Genomic DNA, 14,706 nt, shown 5'->3' on the forward strand with positions numbered 1-14,706 from the left:
GTTATCAGGAAAGCATTTCCTTTGTCACATATAGGTAAAACTTTACAAAAGAAAGGCCTTGTAAAATCATGGTTCAGGCCTTGTTACTTCGGCTAAGTATAGCTAGCAGATAGCCTGATAAGTTCCCATGCAAAAACATCTTGAGAATGAAAAGTTTAACATAAAAAACTTTTCTTGGAGAGAAAAATAAGTGCACCTGTAGAAACAACTGATCTGTTCCATGAGAATCAGTAGAAAAAGTACATAAACATTGTTAGAGAGAAAAGTTTTTATTGATCTGTACACTCACCATTACCAACCAGTGAACTGAGTTCCTAACCAGTTGGAATTAAATATGGTGCCTTCTGATAAGTATATAAATATAAGCTGTGTGCAGTAAAATTGGGCTATGATGGAAGGAGAAACAGGTGCCATTGTCCATCTCTATTACGATATTCCTTCTCTGTCTGACTGTTGGAGCACATGCTGTCAGACAGAACAAGGAAAAAAATAATTAATCTAGTACTGCAAAGCTGGTTGACTGATACCAAGAACAGACTGCATTTAGAAGATTACTTGAATCAAACATAAGAATAGATAGAAGATCCCACCAGGAATTTAGAGAGTAGGACAGTAAGAAGAAACCTGACTCATTTGCTTTTCTGCAAATGAATGAAGAAGCTGCACCACAAGAGCTTGATGTTATCATCCCCACCATTGATGGGAGGGCAGAAGAAAGGGAGAGAACAAGGTAAAAATTTGGAGGAAAGGAAGAGAATAAAGGTCCCCTTTACCTGTAACAAAAAAATCCTGTCTTTTTCACATCCACTAACAAAAATGTAGTTTGGGTGTTTCTTTTCTTGTGGTCCAGTCCTTTTTCATCTTCTTCATACCACTCATCTGGGGACCTAACATAAATACTCTGCCTAATTGTGGCAAACCTAAGCATTTCCAGTTTTGGAGATATTAAATTGCCTTAACATCTTAGCAGCTTTGATTTGATTTTGGGAATCAAACTGTCATATACTGATTTACTTCTAACAACCAAATTTCTACTTCTAAATCGCTGTCATATTTTATGCATTGGAGGGTAGACAGAGTTCTATTTCTGTGAGATAAAGGAGAAGTAGTGAATGCATAATGAATTTAATTACAGTTGATGACTAATACCACAAAACTCAATATTGAAAAAAAGTAAAACTAAGTATAAGCTGGATCTGTGTTTTGATTATTTTGCTTATCAGTGTAGTTTCCATTTTCTGGTAGCTACTTTATTAGTATTTATTTAGTTAAGGTGCTTTGTGTAAACCATTCTGTATATATACAAAGTTTATCTGTAATGTTGAGATTGTGCTGCCAGTTGAAGCAGACAAGTTTCAGGTTCTTTATGAAAGAAACATGGAAGATGATAAGACATGCATGCCTACATGTTTTAGGTATACACATTAGTATGACAGGAAGAAAATAGTCACAGGACATATGCTGAAATATGCAAATTCTAAAAGTAGCCTTTTAAATCCCTCAAACAAAACTCAGGGATTGTTAAACAGAAGTTCATGATCTTCTCTGCATCAAGAGCTCAAAAGCTTGTTTCAAAGATTTGTCTTCATCCTGTAACTGAAATGGAGACAAATTTTTTGTTGTTTTTCTTGAGTCTCTGCTTTATTTTCAGTGATACAAATGGGGAAAGATCAAGGAGGTTTCACTGCACTTGTAATAAATTTCTTTTTCTGTATTACAACTTCCTTCAAGAACTTTTGAATTATTACTGATACATTTATGGCCAGTTCTAAGATATATGTACTGATAGAATTAATTATTTGAGAAAATAGTCATATAGGAACTGTTTATGATTAATTGATCTCTCCATAAATTCCCTGTGGTAATGGTAATTTCACTTATTTTGTCATGATAATTAAAAAAATTTCTTAAGTTAGTTCCATATAATGCCATTTTACCAGTTAATATGTTATGTTAATATGCAACAAAATCCAAAATACAGTTTGGATATTACGAGTTTTCAAAATCCTTTAATTTGCAGCTTCTAGAAAAACACGGCTCTGTGTATGGAGGATTTATTAGCAGTATCTTAGCTAACTAATTTATCTTAAATTGTTTGTCCTTGAAAATCAGGGTTTGGCTCTTTGTGTTTTTTGCATGCTAATGTTTTAGTGAGATAGTACCTCAAAATATTGCATCTCATCCAAAAACTGGGGGAAAAAAGCAGGTTTTACAACATTGTAAAAACATTTCAACATTTTTGATAGGCAGAACAAAGAAGAAGGCAAGAAAACAGAAGTTAAGAAGATTGAGAAGAAGAGAGGTTAGTTTAAAGAATCTAAACAGTACTTTTTGGTCGTTTTATATTTTGAGCGGAATTTATTCCTGGATAATGTACTGCTGAGGGTGGTTGTGTGGTCTCAGTGTGAGATGTTTGATCCATGATTCTACTTTCAGGTTTATGAAACAGCGCATTTTTGCCCTGTTCTTTCTGCAGTACAGTAGAACAGGTCTTTGCTGTTCTGACATAACTGTCATTTGAGCTTTTAAACCTCAAGCTCTTCTGTTTGTGAGCATGAGAAAAAAGATTTTATTCTTTGATATAAATAACTTCAGTTATTCCCATCATTTTTTCCTTTGTATCTTCTCATAACACAATACTCTGAGGGACCTCTTGAAACTATCTAGATACTACCTCTCACGAAGTAGGAGGCTTAGATTCAGATTACTATGGTCTTGCCTGCTAACCTGTGCCTGCAGACTGACCTTCATAGGGACAAGTAATTCCTTTTTCAGTATTCCCATCTTTGAGGGCAATCCAAACCACTGTCTGTAATCTGTAATTTGTAGTATAGTACAGATCCAGTGTCATGGGCTCCATTGAAGCCAACGTTGCAGCAAGAGGGCAGATAAAAACCCATCCAAGATGGGTTAGACTTAAACGAAACTGTTTGGTTGCATTATTGTTCAAAATACGTACCAAATCCAAGCAGGCATTCATTATGTGAATTAGGGAATGCCATGTCCATTCATCTTTCACACTTCCGAAGCATGTGTACTGGGAACATTTTATTTGGATGGATTTGGACTGTAACTTGAATCATGACCAATTTACTGAAAACAAACCATCAATTTCCAGGTGTCCTGTCATGGAAGGTCTTCCAGCTTTGTAACTCTTAATATTTATTATAACTTTGTTGAGCTGGCCTACAGTTAGAGGGCAACAGCTGTGTTTTGGAATAGAAAATTTTTTCCAGTTGTAACTCCTAAGGAGAAAATTGGGTGGGTTGCCAATAATGTTCAGTTTTAAAAAGCTGTGTACTTTTTTTCTGATTGTATTTATGTGTGCACCTGCATGTAGGATGCCTGCCTGCTTTCTTCAGCATTCTGTATGAGGTTCATATTTGTGAAATCAATTCTGCAAACCTGATGGTATTAACAAATGTTCATGAGTGTTATTTTAATCTTCAGAAACTTCAGTGGATTCTAGGCTTCAAAGGATACATGCAGAAATAAAGAATTCCCTGAAAATTGATAATCTTGTAAGTATATATTTTTTAAACTGACTCATGCTTCAGATTCCAGTAGGAAATACTTGGCATGTGTTCTTGTTTTTAATTAATACTCTGAAAATGAAAGGAATTTTTTCTATATAGAAGATAACTTCTGCTTAAATGTAGTTACTGTGGGCAGTAAAAGGTAGTGTCAGCAAATGAAATTTGTTTTGTTTGAAAATGCTACATAATAAATTATTTTCCAGAAACATTCAGATAGAATTACGTCAAATAGAACATCTGGTGCCAGATCAGCTTGCTGAGCCACATAGAAACACCAGGACACTGGATGCAGTAGCAGGATGCAAGTGATTAGGGTTCCAGTTCACTGACTCCACTCACTGTCAAGGGAAATCTGCTGCTTGTCAGGGGTTTGGATTTGGAATGTTACTGATAGATGCTTGAGGCTTTCTGGTCTTGCGACCATTTGTTTGGTGCTGCAGGTTTTCAGGTTGGACACCAGTGATACAGTTAGGGGACACTTGAACAGTATCAAGCATGACCGTGTGACTCTGAGGGTAATTGTAAAGACATGGGGACCACCCAGGAGGTGATCCCTTTATTGAGGAAAAGTCTCGCAAAGGAGTGGATCAGTGTGCTAGGAGGTGGCAGGATCCACCTAAAAGTAGTGTTGCCAAGGGGCTGACCAGCCTGGTTGAAGAGCATCAAACTAGGAATGGTAGCAGAGGGGCAAATGGTGGAGCAGGGTAGCAATCAGACGTAAACAGATGTCAGCAGGGTGATATAAAGTGACCTTGTAATCAAAAGAATTTCTTTGCAGAACAGGTCTGAAGTTGCATGACCACAAGCATCAGCACACTGAATGAAGAACTGCTGGCAGACCAGCATAATAAGGAAAACTCTCATAACCTTTATGGACCATCAGCACAACTGTGTTTCTCTTAGGGATGGCTGTACACTAATACATGTAGTGTGAGGGGCAACCATGGGGAACAGGACATCCATCTCTCTGCAGTAGCAGGGCTGTGGTTTCATTGGTATCAGAGATCTGGGTAGAAGTGAGGTGAGCTTTGCCTTATATTTTTACAGGCTCTTTAGGAAAGATGGGTGCTGGGAAGACAAGATGAAGGATAACTTTGTGAGAAACCAGTTGAAATGTCTGGAGCTGGAAACTGGGACAGCTGATAAGCCAGCTGGAAGCTTATGGATCAGGATTAATGGGCAAACCAAAATGAGTGACATTCTGAGAATGTCTACTACAGATCACCTGGTCAAGGAGAAGTAGAGAATTAAGTCGTCTTAAAGACAGTGGGTAGACAACTTTGATTCTAATTGGAAGCTTAAAACATCCTAGTATTTGCTGAAGGGACGTGGATAACACAGCAATGCAGGAAGCTTCTGGAGTTCGGTAATTGCCTAACACAGGTGATGAAGGAGCTGATAAGGCAAGACACTCTGTTACACCTGATCCTCCAGACAGCAAAGATCTGGTCAGGCATATGAACGTCAGGGGCAACCTTGGCTGCAGTGACTGTGATAATGAAGTTCAGGGAGAAGGGAGCAGGATGAAAAGGATCACAGCCCTGGACTTAGGAGAGCAGACTTTGACCTCTACAGGGATCTGCTTGGAAGCAATCTCTTGAGAGACCATGCTGGAGGGAGGAGAGGACAAGGAGATCTGCCTCACTTTTAGGGATTACCTCCTTGTTAATGTTTATTTCTCTTAAAGTCAAGGAAAATGTGGGCCTGCTGCTGTATAGGATAGGCAGATAGGCACTCTAGTGAAAAAGGAGATGGGTAAGGTAACCAGTGTCGTCTTGATCTCAGTTTGCCTTTACAATTCTGTTCAGGAATCCTAGGCCCCTGAGACCATGGGAAGATTCAAACAAGAAAATGTTGTTGCTCAGAGGACAAAGATCAAATCAGAGAACAGTTAGACAGAGACCCAATACAGAATAAGCAGGAAAGTACTGGAGGAGGTGGATGGTGTCATTGTCCATCCACTCAATTTTGTTTTCGAAAAGTCATGGTGATGAGGGGCTGGTTCCTGAGGACTGGAAGAAAGCAAGTGTCACACTTACCTTGCAGAAGGAGGATCTAGATTACTACTATACGCCATTCAGTCTCACACTGATCCCTTGAAATATGATGGGACAAATCCTTGTGAAAATTGTTTCCAGTGATATGAAGTACAGTAAGAGCTATGAGAGTTGTCAGCATGGGTTAATGAAGATGAAATTATGCTTGATAAATATGATGTCTTTTTGTGAGATGATTAGCTTGGTGGATGAAAGAGTGTATATTGTTTCTATTAAGATTAAAAAGGCACTTGACACTGTCTCTCAGGACAGCTTCCAAGACAAATTCATGAAGTCTGAACTAAAGAGGCGGATAGAAAGGTAGACTGAAATCTGGCTGAACAGCAGGCCACAAAACACTGATCAGTGGCAGAGTCCAGCTAAAGGCCAGTCACTACTAGTAGTCAATACTATTATAACATGTCATTGAAGACTGGTATGAGACTACACCTGTAGCAAGTTTGAAAATGATGCAAGACTGAAATCATCAAAGGTTTGATGGGAGTGTTGACATCCAGAGAGACTTGAACAGGCTGAAGAAATAGGCCAACAGGAACTTCACCAACTTCAGTTCCAGTACTGCACCTGTGGAGCAATAACCCTGTGCCTCCAGCATGGGATGGGGACTAAGTGGCTGAATAGCAGCTTTTCAGAAAATGCCCTGGGGGGTATTGGTGGACACTGAGCTTAGCATGAGCCACCAATACACTTCTGAGGCTAAAGTGGCCAACAGCTTTCTGGGCTGCATTAGAGAGAGAGTTGCCAGAACATGGAAGGAATGTGGTGGTTGCCCTCTACTTGGCACTGAGACACTGAACTGTATTTTGGTCTGCCTAGAACAACAGAGGTATGGACCTACTGTAGGGTGCCCGGTAAAGGTTCACAAAGATGGATTAAAGGCTTGGAGCATGTGTTGGAAAAGGAGGCCAAGAGAGCTGGGAGCATTCAGTCTGGAGAAAATACAAAGATAAGAAAATAAGCATGAGTGGAGAATTATGACAGCATGAGGAACAGCAAGCCGTTCCAGCTAGGGAAACAGAGTTGTTCTGGGTGTTGGAGGCAAGGTTCTGGTAGTGGTGGGAGAGGGGAGGCTGCCTTGTGCTGGACTTAATGAGCTCCAGCCTGATAACAGTGGAGGAACCACTAAAGGTGTGGCTGAATGATGGTACATCTGTGAAAACTTAAAAAGAAGGCAAAGCATACTGGGGCATAGGGAGTGTATAAGGACAGTTCTCTGTATTAACTACAGTGCACTTAAGGTGCTTTCTTGCCTTCTCAATGGTTAATCACTTGTGAAAAACTATGCATGGTAAAGCCTGACTGTGGTGAACAGCTTTGAGCATAGAAGTACTAGAATCATGAAAGCAGAATAAAGCTTGCTTTATGTATGTTGAAAGCATAAAATTCTTGTTAAATATTACAACTTAGTCAAATATAATCTTTTTATGGGAGTAGCTGCGGGACAACTGGGTGTTAAATTTTTGTTGGCAAGTTTGACTATATAAATTGTTCTAAAATTAAGTACATAGTCAAATTAAGGATATTATAGGAAGGTGTCACTGAGCACAGAAGTTAGATTAGTATGACTAATTAAAGATTACTATGTAAGTTTTCAGACTAATTTCTTGTTTCTATACAGGATGTGAACAGGTGTATTGAGGCTCTTGATGAGCTTGCATCCCTTCAAGTCACAATGCAACAAGCTCAGAAACATACAGAGATGATCTTAACTCTCAAGAAGGTAAGATTTTTAATGTTAGTTCAAGTGCATGTGTTCTTAAATTGCTACCAGCTTTATTTACTATTGGAGTACTCAGTCGAGTCTGGATCCCTACAGATCAATAATGATGCAGACAGACTGGAAAGGGCCCAGAGGAGGGCCATCAAGGAGATCAAAGGGTTGGAGAACCTGCCCTATAACCAAAGACTAAAGGGTTTATTTCCTTTCTTCCTGGAACAGTCATCACATTATTCCAGCAGTTAAAAGAGTTGCTGCAAAGAGAGGGTTGAGGCTTTTGTCTTTGCCAGAAGACATATGAGGGGCAATGGGTACAAGTTGCACTGGGAAAGGTTTTATTTTAATACTAAAAGATTATTTTTTTTTTTTACAGTAAGAACAGTTGTTTTACTGTAACAGTCTCCTCAGGGATGTGGTGGAGTTCCATAACTAGAGGTTTTCAATATGTGTTGGGATCAAGGGTGCTTGATAATGTGATCCAGGCTCCCTTTCCCATGAAGAGTAGGACTGGGAGATCTTTTGAAGTCCCTGCCACCCTAGCAGTTCTGTGGTTCTGTGACACTTCAAGTGCAAAAGTCCATGATCTCATTGTAGGTTAAATGAAGAATTTAAGCTAGTGGGTGATGAAATTACACAGATATTTAAGGACCTAAGTGGAGCCTGTGTTATTGCTTTGATTTCAGATACGGAAATTTAAAATTAGCCAAGTTATCATGGAGAAATCTACAATGCTATATAACAAGTTCAAGACCATGTTTCTGGTTGGGGAAGGAGATTCTGTTCTTTCCCAAGTACTAAATAAATCACTTGCTGAGCAAAAGCAGCATGAAGAAGCTAATAAAACCAAAGAACAGGGGAAGAAAGGAGCAAACAAAAAAACTGAAAAGGAAAAAGACCAAACAGGTAAGTCACTGTGGCTTTATTTTCTTTTTCACATAAAAGACTTAGTCTCCATTAATTTTTGAGCCAGCTTCAAAATATCTTTGATGTAGGAATTCCACCAGTCTGTGAAAGCCTTTTCATATCTGAAGTTCTCAAGGACAGTACTGCTGCAAATAACTCTCAAATTCAATGTAACATTTACCATGGCTGTTTTATCTCAGTTGGCTAAAGGCTTTTGCAAAAAATAAGTCCTACAATGTTACAGAATTTTAAAAAACACCAAAACATTAAATGTGAGGTAGAACGAGATACTACCATTGTTGCACTTTAACCCAAGCCAGCAGCAAAGTCCTTCACAGCCACTCACTCACTCCTCCACCAGTAGGATCAGGGAGAGAATCAGAATTGTAAAAGGAAGAAAACTTATGGGTTGAAATAAAGACAGTTAATGGGGAAAGCAAAAGCTGCCCACTTAAAAGCAAACCAAGGAGTTAATTCAGTGCTTCCCATGGCAGGCAGGTGTTCAGCCGTCCCCAGGAGAGCAGAGCCCAAATCAAATGTAATGAAAAACAAACACTATTACTAATATATTACTAATACATTCTCAACCACACTCAAATATATTCCTATCCTTCTCCCCTACTTCACATATTCACTGTGATGCCATATGGTCTGTAATGTCCCTTTGGTCAGTTTGGGTCACCTGTCTCAGCTATGTCACCTCCCATGCAACTCCTCAACTTCTTCCCGTGTGGGAACATGAAAAGGCCTTGGCTTTGTGTAAACCCTACTCAGAAGTTACAAAAACATCTCTGTATTGTCAGCTTTGCATTAGCACAAATCTAGAACACAGCCCCATATTCACCACCATGAAGAAAATTAACTCTACCCCAGCTGAAACCAGCACAATCTTCTATTCCTCCAGTAGGTTTTGGTACCTAAGCTTCTGCCACTGAGGGAGAACTTGAAACTACTTAGTTTCCTTCATTAGCTTCTTTCTATATCATGCATGCTCTACCATGTGTAGCAACTTTCAACCACTTCTGTGTTACTTCCCTGATGCAACTTTAGTAGTTCAGTGTAACAGTAAAGAAATAATTATTTATAGCAGATGAATGTATTTATGCTTTTAACAGTACAGTTCCACATCAATCATGAACACTTGTATAGCAGAATATCAAAAGCTTTCCATAGAAAGTGTGTTCAGTAATAACTTTAAATAAGTACTAAAATAGATACATTTTTAAATAGAGGAACAAAATGGGACAGACACACTGGAAAGCTATGTTGCAATGTAGGAGTTCTACCCATCTATTCAAATTTTTACATCCTTGATCTCCACAAGCACCTCACAGAAACTACATTTACTTTGAAATTGAATTCTGGGAGTAGAACTGTTTTTTTTCAGAAAACTATTTAGAAGTTACACTACCCGGATCAAGACTAAACAAATTACTGTAACTGAGGTGCCAAGGATTTAACACAACTATAGTAGGAATGTCACTATACTTGCAATTGCTGAGAAAGCAGGGATGATTTTAAAATCCAGCCATTTTCTGGTGAGAGAATGTATGATGCAGCAGAGGTTCCATACAGATCTTTCTCCAAATGAGTGATCAGCCCAACTAATACTTCAACAAAGGAGCTACACTGGGAGATTTCTTGGGCATAGTCTGGCTAGTGAAGCCACTCCAGATAAGGTTAACACAACTTCAGCAGAACACAGTGAAATATCATGTTGTTGCCCAGTCACATGGAAAATGGGAAAAAGTTCTATCAGAGTAGAGGGATATTTTATGGAAGTAATTTTTTCTTTTAATTGCTGTAAAAAAAATCTAATCTTTACCTGCATTCTTTTGCCCTTTTAAAAACTGAACTGCTGAACCCTGTCTTCACAATGATGATACAGAATGATGCTGCAATTAATGGTATTTAATGTACAGCAGATTATCCGCTATCTAATGTACAGATTATCTGCTCTGTAACAAGGGAATATAGCATTTACTGTTTTATCAAATACCTCCTGAGGCCTTTAAGTTCAGAACCAATTTTGATAAAGTATATACAGATAAACTGTAAAAATTCAGATGAATAATATTTTTTTTTGTCTTACTGTAACTCAGTAGTTTAATAAGAGGAGTTCTTTTATAAATCTGCAACTTCAAGTAAAATGGACCATTGGTTCAGAGAGTGACATTCCTCAACAATTCACACAAAAATCACTTGCTCATAATACCACAGCAAGTCAGTCACAGTAGTCATCATAGAAATTCTAAAAGATGTTAAATATTTCTGCACTGACTTCACTAAATACACCTTCGACCAGTGCTGATTTCCTGTTTGAAAAATCCATGCTATCGTTACACACTTGTATTTATATAACTTGTATTTTGATTATACATAATTTGTTGGAGTCAAGAGTAAATGAAATATGATGGCATTATTAATTTCTACAATTAAAGTAACAAGAATCACAAAAATTACCTGACCTGGTTAGAATGGTAAAAAGAATTTATTGCTGAAGTATATTCTCTCACTGCTCAGAATACAAACAAGCATTATGGCCTATGATCTGTAGCCTAGCAAGCATGGGAAGAACTTGAACTTGCATGAAAAATAACTGTACAATTCCCATTGCTAAAACCATGGGATGAGGACATTGCATGAAATGTTCAGAAGCTGAAGCCGTATCAGTTAGTGTCTTCTTTATTGTTTCAGCTGCCTGGGTATCAAGGTGAGGGGAAAATACTTATAATGTTTTATTTGATTATAGTAAAGAAATTATTTGGGGCTGTTATAATACAGTTTCATTTACTGCAAGTACCACTTTTCTGCTTTTTCATTTTAAAGGTTCAAAGATTCTGAATGGAGGGTCAGAAGCCCAGGACACCAACCAGTCACAACACAATGGAGAAAATGCCGAAGAAAAGAAGGATAGGCATGAAGTTGGCAGTAAGAAAAAGTGAGTTAATAACCTTATTGAGCTGAGGATCTGTTCTGCTCTAGCTTAATCATGTAAAATGGAACAGCAGAAGACTGAAGTTACTTAATCACGTTGAGGTACTATTTTCCTCACAGAGTTTGCTCTCATCTTTAGAGAGTAACAGTGTGCAGATCTTCAGTTTAAGTTGTGAATGAATATTTTAAATGTTATTTCACTTGCTGATACGGTGGAGAGTTGAGAAACAATTACAGGATGTTGTGCTATTGGAGAGAATCAGCATGTGGTGGACCAGGGCAAAGTAAAAGCTTTTTCCCCTTGTCGTAGGGTATTAAGTTGGAAGCAAAGGAAGGCTGAGCCAAGTCTTACAGAAACTAATGAGATTTATTATTTTTTTTTTGTGAATTCATGTATTTTCATTAGTAGACAAGCCACTTTAAATAATTTTCTACAGTTTGACTATAACTCTCAAATGCAGGTAAACTGCAGGCTAGGACTGAAACCTGTGAAATTCCAGAAGTCTCAAAGCTCTACAGAGGTGGATGCACTTACCATTTTAAACAAAAAGCCATAAGAATGCTTGAATTTTTCTGGTTTCAGTGAAAAATATGTTTTGTAAACAGAAACAAAAAGCAATGAATCTCTTATAGAAAAAGAAACACTTAATAGAATTTAGTAACAAATGTAGAAAAGGCCCAGAATTATCCTAGAGTTGAATTGTTGAAGTACACTTTGTTTTCTCCAGGCACTCTGCACCTTGCAGAGATATTTTTTGTTCAGCAGTATGTATTCGAGCAAGCTCCTTTCATCACTATCTTCATTAACATCAGGAGAAACTGCAGCTGCCTGGCATTCTTTTGCTCTCTGCCAAGTTAAAATTACACAAAAGACTGGAGTATTGACTAATATTTACAGTAAGGTAAACTTAAACACAACAAAACAAAAACAACAACAGCAAAAAAAAACAAAACAACCCTTAAGATTAAAATTTATCTGGTATTTACTGTGAAGCAGCCTCAGAAGTACTGAAGTGGATTTGGGAGTTTTCAGCCAGTTAGGCTGAATAGTCATTTGGTCTGAACAAGCAGCATGCTACAGGAATGTAGCAGAGTTACAAGTGTAGGTTCTCATACAGGTTATATTCTAGCCCTCTGCTTAAATAAATTAAATAAACATTTCTATCAAGTGTGTGTGGTGTTTCCTGTGGCTTGGACCTCTATACTCCAATGATCTTTGACTTTGATAAGAAAGAAACCCACTTTACAGAAAAATACTGTATGACTTCTTGAATGCAGGGTCTGTGAACTTACTGTTAGCAAACAGCAACAAACCACATTTTTAAATAAACCCCTTGCAAATAGAGTGCATGTTGAGAAATGCCATCCACATGTCTGAATTCAAGCTCTAGACTCTCTGGCATACAAACTTCCTTTCATTCAGTATTTTTTGAACATTTTTATCTGGAATATTTGGTTTCTTAGAAGTGAGAAACAAGTAAACAAAAGAAATAGTGTCCAAAACACCTCTGTGGCTCACTTTAAGCAAAGAGCTGGTAAGCCCCCTGAATCACAGGACTATATACAGTTCTGAACATTTCTCCCTCTACTAGAGGAGGACATGTCTGTACCTTTCTGAAGGTAATTTGGGAATTTTGGAAAAAGTTCTGTAACTTAAATTTTCTGATCTGATAGGCACATGGAAACATTTTTCATGGTGTTTTTGATAAAAATACATAGTGCTTCATGAGGTTACCTCAGTGTTTGGGATACAGTGAGTTTCAGTGGCAGGAGGTAAGGCAGGTGAAGTTAGAGCACTTTTCCACCTAAACTGACATAGAGTAAAGATACAGACTGTTGTTGGAGCTCTGAATGACTGCCCATCACAGCCCATCACATACATCAATAGTGATGTCCCTCACTGCCAGCTTAGCTTCAGATTTGAGGGCATTGGGGTAACCTAACAGCTGGCATCACTAATAGCCTCAGTTTCCCAGACTTCATGTACTGCTGAGTGTTCATCAGCATCACTTGCTCCAGACTGTACAATCACCTGGAATAAGTCTTGCTTGCTGCTTTTCTATGTGGTCAATAACATTGCTTTATTTTGTTTCCTAGGATGTGTGGTGAAGACAGAGAGCTTGAAAAGCCAGCAGATGATTCTGCCTTTGAAAACAAATGACATCACTAGAGTCTTGTTGTTTGGGTTTTTTAAATTACAAATTAAAGAGGATTGTTAAGTTTTGCATTTGAAATCTATAGACTGCTGAAATTCTAAATAATTTTATAAGCATAGTATTTTGAAGTTAAATTTTGTGGAATAAAAGCCCCTTTAATCTTGGTTTAAAAGTATTTAAACACTTTTGCCAATAGTTATATCCAGTATTAACAGGTAACACATTTCAGAAGACGAAATTCCCAGTTAGAAAATGCTTTCATGTTACAGGACTTAGAGTTGTAGTCTATTTTTAACTTACTACTGTATGTTTGTCTAGTTAATAGCAGGAAAAAGTGTAAATACTTATAACACCAGTTGCTTCATTTGTATAAAACTTCCTCTCTTCCTATGATACTGACCTCTGTGCAGCTTTTCAACTCTTGTTGGGGATGTCTTTTCACTGTGTTTTGTAGGAGTTGAAAGCAGCATTTTTCTAGCTGTTATAATGCTAATGTATGAATATATGTCACTTTTTTTTTTTTTTAAATAAGTTTAGTTCTGTTCTTGCAAAATGCGTTGTGCCAATTTACTGCAATGTGACTTTTATGGTTTGCTTTTGGTATAGTAAGTATACTGAAACGAAGTGTGGTGTTCTCACAGAACCTGTTGATGCAGAATGGTTGGAAAACACTGTCTTGAATGATATATGGAATTAAAGAATTTTGAACTGACTAAGTCATCTTTGTATGGACAAAACCATTCATAGGAAAAACCTGAGTCTGGTTTTAGTACTATTTTGATTTTACTGCTTTGGCATAAACTTGGGGACCTCTAACTAGAATTTTAACAGAAGCCTGGTACAGTGCTTTAATTCCTGGAGGCATGAAAGGGAATAGGCACAAACCTCTCTGAAGAGTGTTTCTTGAAACACACTCACTCACAGTACTAGAACAACTTCTGTGTGGTATTTGAAAGAGGACAGCCAGGTTAGAAATTAGGATTTTAAGACTCTAAGAATACACATCAAACAATGCTGAGTTGAAGGGGACCCACAAAGCTCATCAAAGTCCCAATCCTGGCCCTGCACAGGACACCCCAAGAGACTCACCATGTGCCTGAGAAACTGTCCAAACGCTTCTTGAGCTCTGTCAGGCTGGTGCTGTCACCACTGCCCTGGGGAGCTGTTCCAGTGCACAACTCTCTGGGTGAAGAATCTTTACTGAATATCCAACCTAAACCTCCCCTGACACAACTTCGGGCCTTTTCCCCAGGACCTGTCACTGGTCACAGAGATCTGTGCCTGCCCCTCCTCTCCCCTCATGAGTAAGTTGTAGACTCTGATGAGGTCTCATTTCAGTCTCCTCCAGGCTGAACAGATCAAGTGGGCTCAGCTGCCACTCCTACAGCTTCCCCTTAAGG

The 14,706-nt window shown here is 38.2% G+C and overlaps 1 protein-coding gene across 5 annotated transcripts in view; it reads left to right on the forward strand.

Annotated features, from left to right (window-relative positions):
* The window catches only part of PSIP1 (PC4 and SRSF1 interacting protein 1), a 36,190-nt gene extending 22,172 nt beyond the window's left edge, over nt 1-14,018 (forward strand). For all 5 annotated transcript variants that reach the window (XM_058827175.1, XM_058827174.1, XM_058827171.1 and 2 more), the window contains exons 12-17: nt 2,247-2,302; nt 3,451-3,521; nt 7,212-7,313; nt 7,994-8,213; nt 11,043-11,154; nt 13,248-14,018. In XM_058827175.1, the coding sequence (XP_058683158.1) occupies nt 2,247-2,302; nt 3,451-3,521; nt 7,212-7,313; nt 7,994-8,213; nt 11,043-11,154; nt 13,248-13,311 (625 nt within the window). In that variant the 3' untranslated portion in view covers nt 13,312-14,018. The remainder of the gene's footprint in view (nt 1-2,246; nt 2,303-3,450; nt 3,522-7,211; nt 7,314-7,993; nt 8,214-11,042; nt 11,155-13,247) is intronic.
* The last annotated feature ends 688 nt before the right edge of the window (nt 14,019-14,706 follow it).

The sequence above is a fragment of the Poecile atricapillus genome, chromosome Z (genome assembly GCF_030490865.1).
Source record: "Poecile atricapillus isolate bPoeAtr1 chromosome Z, bPoeAtr1.hap1, whole genome shotgun sequence".
Taxonomy (NCBI): domain Eukaryota; kingdom Metazoa; phylum Chordata; class Aves; order Passeriformes; family Paridae; genus Poecile; species Poecile atricapillus.